The 7,500-nt window shown below is 51.9% G+C and overlaps 1 protein-coding gene across 1 annotated transcript in view; it reads right to left on the bottom strand.

Annotated features, from left to right (window-relative positions):
- tmc8 (transmembrane channel-like 8) overlaps positions 1-7,500 on the bottom strand; it is a 24,222-nt gene that overhangs the window by 14,523 nt on the left and 2,199 nt on the right. Inside the window, exons 2-3 of the mRNA XM_036947996.1 lie at positions 6,029-6,275; positions 1,129-1,277 (exon numbers count right to left, since the gene is read on the bottom strand). Of these exons, the coding sequence (XP_036803891.1) occupies positions 1,129-1,277; positions 6,029-6,275 (396 nt within the window). The remainder of the gene's footprint in view (positions 1-1,128; positions 1,278-6,028; positions 6,276-7,500) is intronic.

Here is a 7,500-nt window from a genome sequence, read left to right as displayed (position 1 = left end):
GCACCAGGTATATATTACCCATATACACCAACACCATTCTACCTGGAGGGGAGAGAGAGACAGGTGGTGGTGCACCAGGTATATATTACCCATATACACCAACACCGAATCTACCTGGAGGGGAGAGAGAGACAGGTGGTGGTGCAGCAGGTATATATTACCGATATACACCAACACCATTCTACCTGGAGGGGAGAGAGAGACAGGTGGTGGTGCAGCAGGTATATATTACCCATATACACCAACACCATTCTACCTGGAGGGGAGAGAGAGACAGGTGGTGGTGCACCAGGTATATATTACCCATATACACCAACACCGAATCTACCTGGAGGGGAGAGAGAGACAGGTGGTGGTGCACCAGGTATATATTACCGATATACACCAACACCAATCTACCTGGAGGGGAGAGAGAGACAGGTGGTGGTGCAGCAGGTATATATTACCCATATACACCAACACCATTCTACCTGGAGGGGAGAGAGAGACAGGTGGTGGTGCACCAGGTATATATTACCCATATACACCAACACCATTCTACCTAGAGGGGAGAGAGACAGGTGGTGGTGCACCAGGTATATATTACCGATATACACCAACACCATTCTGCCAACACAGAACATTCAGCATGGCACAACGTTTTGGAGTGTTCAGATAGAAATATGTTACGTAGAACTAACATGCAAGTAGACCGCTGATTGGCCAGCTCATCGTCCTCAGGGAGATAACATCATGTTTTATGAGGAAATGGTAAGCATTTTTTAAATGGTCTGTTTGATATACAAGTTTGAGGTGGGGTTGGGCAACACACACACACACACACACACACACACACACACACACACACACACACACACACACACACACACGCACTCCCACTCCCTCTCCCTCTCCCTCTCCCTCTCCCTCTCTCCTCTACCTCTCTCTCTCCCTCTCCCTCTCCCTCTCCCTCCCCTCCCCTCCCCTCCCCTCTCCCTCTCCCTCTCCCTCTCCCTCTCCCTCTCTCTCCCCTCCCCTCTCCCTCTCCCTCTCCCTCTCCCTCCCCTCTCCCTCTCCCTCTCCCTCTCCCTCTCTCTCCCCTCTCCCACTCCCTCTCCCACTCCCTCTCCCTCTCCCTCTCCCTCTCACCTTCAATGGTGTGGAGGGTGCTGCTCCATGGCAAAAGCCTTGCCATTGCCTCGTCCACCTGCTCCCCGAGCCTCTTCCTGTTTATGCTCTGGTTCCGCTTCCATGACTCCCATCGGCCAACAGTGCGCGTCTGCAGGTGCCTCAGGTCCCTGATTGACAGATGACACACCTCTTTACCAGCAAGTCTTTTTTAAAAATCTTATATCTTGTATCATTATACAGCTGCATCACACACACCCATATCCACACACACCCATATCCACACACACCCATATCCACACACACCCATATCCACACACATCCATATCCACACACACCCATATCCACACACACCCATATCCACACACACCCATATTCACACACACCCATATCCACACACACCCATATCCACACACACCCATATCCACACACACCCATATCCACACACATCCATATCCACACACACCCATATCCACACACACCCATATCCACACACACCCATATCCACACACACCCATATCCACACACATCCATATCCACACACACCCATATCCACACACACCCATATCCACACACATCCATATCCACACACACCCATATCCACACACACACCCATATCCACACACACCCATATCCACACACACCCATATCCACACACACCCATATCCACACACACCCATATCCACACACACCCATATCCACACACACCCATATCCACACACACTCAACTCTCTCACTCTACCTTATATGATAACATAAACACTGAAACAGAGAATGGCAAAGCAACTTGCAACACTGCCTCCGTGACCCTTATTCTTGCAACACTGCCTCCGTGACCCTTATTCTTGCAACACTGTCTCAGTGACCCTTATTCTTGCAACACTGTCTCAGTGACCCTTATTCTTGCAACATTGCCTCCGTGACCCTTATTCTTGCACCACTGGCTCAGTGACCCTTATTCTTGCAACACTGCCTCCGTGACCCTTATTCTTGCAACATTGCCTCAGTGACCCTTATTCTTGCACCACTGCCTCCGTGACCCTTATTCTTGCACCACTGCCTCCGTGACCCTTATTCTTGCACCACTGCCTCCGTGTGTCACGCCCTGACCATAGTTTACTTTGTATTTTCTATGTTTTGATTGGTCAGGGTGTGATCTGAGTGGGCATTCTATGTTTCATGTCTTGTTTGTCTATTTCTATGTTCAGCCTGATATGGTTCTCAGTCAGAGGCAGGTGTTCGTCATTGTCTCTGATTGGGAACCATATTTAGGTAGCCTGGGTTTCACTGTGTGTTTGTGGGTGATTGTTCCTGTCCTTAGTGTTAGTTTGCACCAGTTTAGGCTGTTTCGGTTTTCATTACATTTATTATTTTGCACTGTTTGTATTTAGATTCGTGTCGCTATAGTCACAATAAACATGGATCGTAATCTACACGCCGCATTTTGGTCCGACTCTCCTTCTCATAAAGAAAACCGTTACAGAATCACCCACCACCAACGGACCAAGCAGCGTGTCAACAGGCAGCAGCAGCAGCGTAAAGAGGAATGGACATGGGAGGACGTTTTGGATGGCAAGGGCTGTTACACTTGGGAGGAGATACTGGCTGGAAGAGATCGCCTCCCATGGGAACAGGTGGAGGCACTTAGGAGAGCAGAGGCAGCCGGAGAGAGGAGCCGGCGATATGAGGGAACACGGCTGGCAAGGAAGCCCGAGAGGCAGTCCCAAAAATTTCTTGGGGGGGGGCTAACAGGGAGTATGGCTACGCCAGGTAGGAGACCTGGGCAGACTCCCTGTGCTTACCGGGGGGCTAGAGAGACCGGACAGGCACCGTGTTATGCAGTGGTGCGCACGGTGTCTCCAGTGCGGGTGCATAGCCCGGTGCGGTATATTCCAGCTCCGCATGTCGGCCGGGCTAGATTGAGCGTCGAGCCTAATGCCATGAAGCCGGCTCTACGCAGCTGGTCCCCAGTGCGTCTGCTTGGGCCGGTTTACATGGCACCAGCCTTGCGCTCGGTTTCTCTGGTTCGCCTGCATAGTCCAGTGCGGGCTATTCCACCTCGCCGCACTGGCAGGGCGACCGTGAGCATTCAACCAGGTAAGGTTGGGCAGGCTCGGTGCTCAAGAGCTCCAGTGCGCCTGCACGGTCCGGTTTTTCCAGTACCACCTCCACACCCCAGCCCTCCGGTAGCAGCTCCCCGCACCAGGCTTCCTGTGCGTGTCCTCGGCCCAGTACCACCAGTGCCAGCACCACGCATCAGGCCTACAGTGCGCCTCGCCTGTTTAGCGCTGTCGGAGCCTTCCTCCTCTCCAGCGCTGTCGGAGTCTCTCACCTGTTCAGCGCTGCCAGAGCCTTCCTCCTCTTCAGCGCTGTTGGAGTCTCCCGCCGGTTTAGCGCTGTCAGAGCTTTCCGCCTCTACAGCGTTGCCGGAGTCTCCCGCCTGTTCAGAACTGCCAGTTAGCATAGAGCTGCCAGTTAGCATAGAGCTGCCAGTTAGCATAGAGCTGCCAGTTAGCATAGAGCTGCCAGTTAGCATAGAGCTGCCAGTTAGCATAGAGCTGCCAGTCTGCAAGGAGCTGCCAGTTTGCAAGGAGCTGCCAGTTTGCAAGGAGCTGCCAGTTTGCAAGGAGCTGCCAGTTTGCAAGGAGCTGCCAGTTTGCAAGGAGCTGCCAGTCTGCAAGGAGCTGCCAGTCTGCATGGAGCTGCCAGTCTGCAAGGAGCTGCCAGAGCTGCCAGTCTGCAAGGAGCTGCCAGAGCTGCCAGTCTGCAAGGAGCCGCCAGAGCTGCCAGTTAGCATGGAGCAGCCAGGGCCGCCAGTCAGCATGGAGCAGCCAGGGCCGCCAGTCAGCATGGAGCAGCCAGGGCCGCCAGTCAGCATGGAGCAGTCAGTCAGCATGGAGCAGCCGGAGCAGCCAGTCAGCATGGAGCAGCCAGAGCAGCCAGTCAGCATGGAGCAGCCAGAGCTGCCAGTCAGCATGGAGCAGCCAGTCAGCACGGAGCAGCCAGAGCTGTCAGTCAACCAGACTCTTCCAGATCTGCCAGTCGACCAGACTCTTCCAGATCTGCCAGTCGACCAGACTCTTCCAGATCTGCCAGTCGACCAGACTCTTCCAGATCTGCCAGTCGACCAGACTCTTCCAGATCTGCCAGTCGTCCAGACTCTTCCAGATCTGCCAGTCGACCAGACTCTTCCAGATCTGCCAGTCGTCCAGACTCTTCCAGATCTGCCAGTCGTCCAGACTCTTCCAGATCTGCCAGTCGTCCAGACTCTTCCAGATCTGCCAGTCGTCCAGACTCTTCCAGATCTGCCAGTCGTCCAGACTCTTCCAGATCTGCCAGTCGTCCAGACTCTTCCAGATCTGCCAGTCGACCAGACTCTTCCAGATCTGCCAGTCGACCAGACTCTTCCAGATCTGCCAGTCGACCAGACTCTTCCAGATCCGCCAGTCGTCCAGACTCTTCCAGATCCGCCAGTCGTCCAGATTCTCCCAGATCCGCCAGTCGTCCAGATTCTCCCAGATCCGCCAGTCGTCCAGATTCTCCCAGATCCGCCAGTCGTCCAGATTCTCCCAGATCCGCCAGTCGTCCAGATTCTCCCAGATCCGCCAGTCGTCCAGATTCTCCCAGATCCGCCAGTCGTCCAGATTCTCCCAGATCCGCCAGTCGTCCAGATTCTCCCAGATCCGCCAGTCGTCCAGATTCTCCCAGATCCGCATGTCGACCAGATTCTCCCAGATCCGCCAGTCGACCAGATTCTCCCAGATCTGCTAGTCGACCAGGATCTGCTGAAACCGCCAGCCAGCCAGGTTCTGGTAGTTTCTACTACCTGCCTGGGCTTCTTCTCAGTGCTGAGCTTCTTCTCAGTGCTGAGCTTCCTCTTAGTGCTGAGCTACCCATCTGTCCCGAGTTACCTCTGTCCCGAGCTGTCCCTCTGTCCCATGTTATCATTGTGGTGGGTAACCTATTTAGGGACGTTTAGGAGGGGGATTAAAACTGTCATGGAGTGGGGTCCACGTCCAGCGCCAGAGCCGCCACCGCGGACAGATGCCCACCCAGACCCTCCCCTATAGGTTCAGGTTTTGCGGCCGGAGTCCGCACCTTGGGGGGGGGGTACTGTCACGCCCTGACCATAGTTTACTTTGTATTTTCTATGTTTTGATTGGTCAGGGTGTGATCTGAGTGGGCATTCTATGTTTCATGTCTTGTTTGTCTATTTCTATGTTCAGCCTGATATGGTTCTCAGTCAGAGGCAGGTGTTCGTCATTGTCTCTGATTGGGAACCATATTTAGGTAGCCTGGGTTTCACTGTGTGTTTGTGGGTGATTGTTCCTGTCCTTAGTGTTAGTTTGCACCAGTTTAGGCTGTTTCGGTTTTCATTACATTTATTATTTTGCACTGTTTGTATTTAGATTCGTGTCGCTATAGTCACAATAAACATGGATCGTAATCTACACGCCGCATTTTGGTCCGACTCTCCTTCTCATAAAGAAAACCGTTACACCGTGACCCTTATTCTTGCAACACTGCCTCCGTGACCCTTATTCTTGCAACACTGTCTCCGTGACCCTTATTCTTGCAACACTGCCTCCGTGACCCTTATTCTTGCAACACTGTCTCCGTGACCCTTATTCTTGCAACATTGCCTCCGTGACCCTTATTCTTGCAACACTGTCTCCGTGACCCTTATTCTTGCAACACTGTCTCCGTGACCCTTATTCTTGCAACACTGTCTCCGTGACCCTTATTCTTGCAACACTGTCTCCGTGACCCTTATTCTTGCAACACTGTCTCCGTGACCCTTATTCTTGCAACACTGTCTCCGTGACCCTTATTCTTGCAACACTGTCTCCGTGACCCTTATTCTTGCAACAGTTTGGTGAATATTTGTATGTGTGTGCGACACAACCTCTCGATCACTCACCTTGCCTCTCTCTTCCTCTGCATACACACCGGCAGGCTCCTGATCGGCTGGGTAGTGGCCTTGTCTCTGGCTTCTCCTACCAGTCCAGGGTACTTCTCTACTAGGTGCGATGTCTCTGTGGTCCCCCTGTCCTGGTGGTGATGGAGGGACCGTCGTCGGGCCAAAGAGCTGGGGAGCTGGTTGAAGATCTCAGTCTGGTAGTTATTAATACACAACTCGTCTGTCACAGTGGAGCTACAGCTCTCCTCTATTGGGGGGATGGAAAGAGGAATGGAGAGAGGGATGGAGAGAGGGATGGAGAGGGGGATGGAGAGGGGGATGGAGAGGGGGATGGAGAGAGGGATAGAGAGAGGGATAGAGAGAGGGATGGAGAGAGGGATGGAGAGGGATAGAGAGAGGGATGGATAGATGAATGGAGAGCGGGATGGATAGATGAATGGAGAGAGGGATGGAGAGGGATGGAGAAAGGGATGGAGAGAGGGATGGAGAGAGAGGGATGGAGAGAGGAATGGAGAGAGGGATGGAGAGAGATAAAGATAGGGATGGAGAAATGGATGGAGAGAGGGATGGAGAGAGAGGGATGGAGAGAGGGATGGAGAGAGGGATGGAGAGAGATAGAGATAGGGATGGAGAGAGGGATAGAGAGAGGGATGAGAGAGGGATGGAGAGAGGGATAGAGAGAGAGATGGAGAGAGGGATTGAGAGAGATAGAGAGAGGGATGGAGAGGGATAGAGAGAGGGATGGAGAGAGGGATGGAGAGAGGGATGGAGAGGGGGATGGAGAGAGGGATGGAGAGAGATGGAGAGAGGGATGGAGCGAGGGATGGAGAGAGATAGAGAGAGGGATGGAGAGAGGGATGGAGAGGGATAGAGAGAGGGATGGAGAGAGATATTTTATTTGTATTTATTTATTTCACCTTTATTTAACCAGGGAGGCTAGTGGAGAACACCTTTATTTAACCAGGTAGGCTAGTTGAGAACACCTTTATTTAACCAGGTAGGCTAGTTGAGAACACCTTTATTTAACCAGGGAGGCCAGTTGAGAACAAGTTCTCATTTACAACTGCAACCTGGCCAAGATGAAGCAAAGCAGTACGACAAAAACAACAACACAGAGTTACACATGGAATAAACAAACGTACAGTCAATAATACAGTAGAAAATCTGTATACAGTGTGTGCAAATTAAGTAAGGAGGTAAGGCAATACAGTGCCTTGCGAAAGTATTCGGCCCCCTTGAACTTTGTGACCTTTTGCCACATTTCAGGCTTCAAACATAAAGATATAAAACTGTATTTTTTTGTGAAGAATCAACAACAAGTGGGACACAATCATGAAGTGGAACGACATTTATTGGATATTTCAAACTTTTTTAACAAATCAAAAACTGAAAAATTGGGCGCGCAAAATTATTCAGCCCCCTTAAGTTAATACTTTGTAGCGCCACCTTTTGCTGCGATTACAGCTGTAAGT

The sequence above is a fragment of the Oncorhynchus mykiss genome, chromosome 17 (assembly GCF_013265735.2).
Source record: "Oncorhynchus mykiss isolate Arlee chromosome 17, USDA_OmykA_1.1, whole genome shotgun sequence".
Taxonomy (NCBI): domain Eukaryota; kingdom Metazoa; phylum Chordata; class Actinopteri; order Salmoniformes; family Salmonidae; genus Oncorhynchus; species Oncorhynchus mykiss.
The sequence above is the reverse complement of the archived record's forward strand: the minus strand, read 5'-3'. Positions and strand labels throughout refer to the sequence as shown.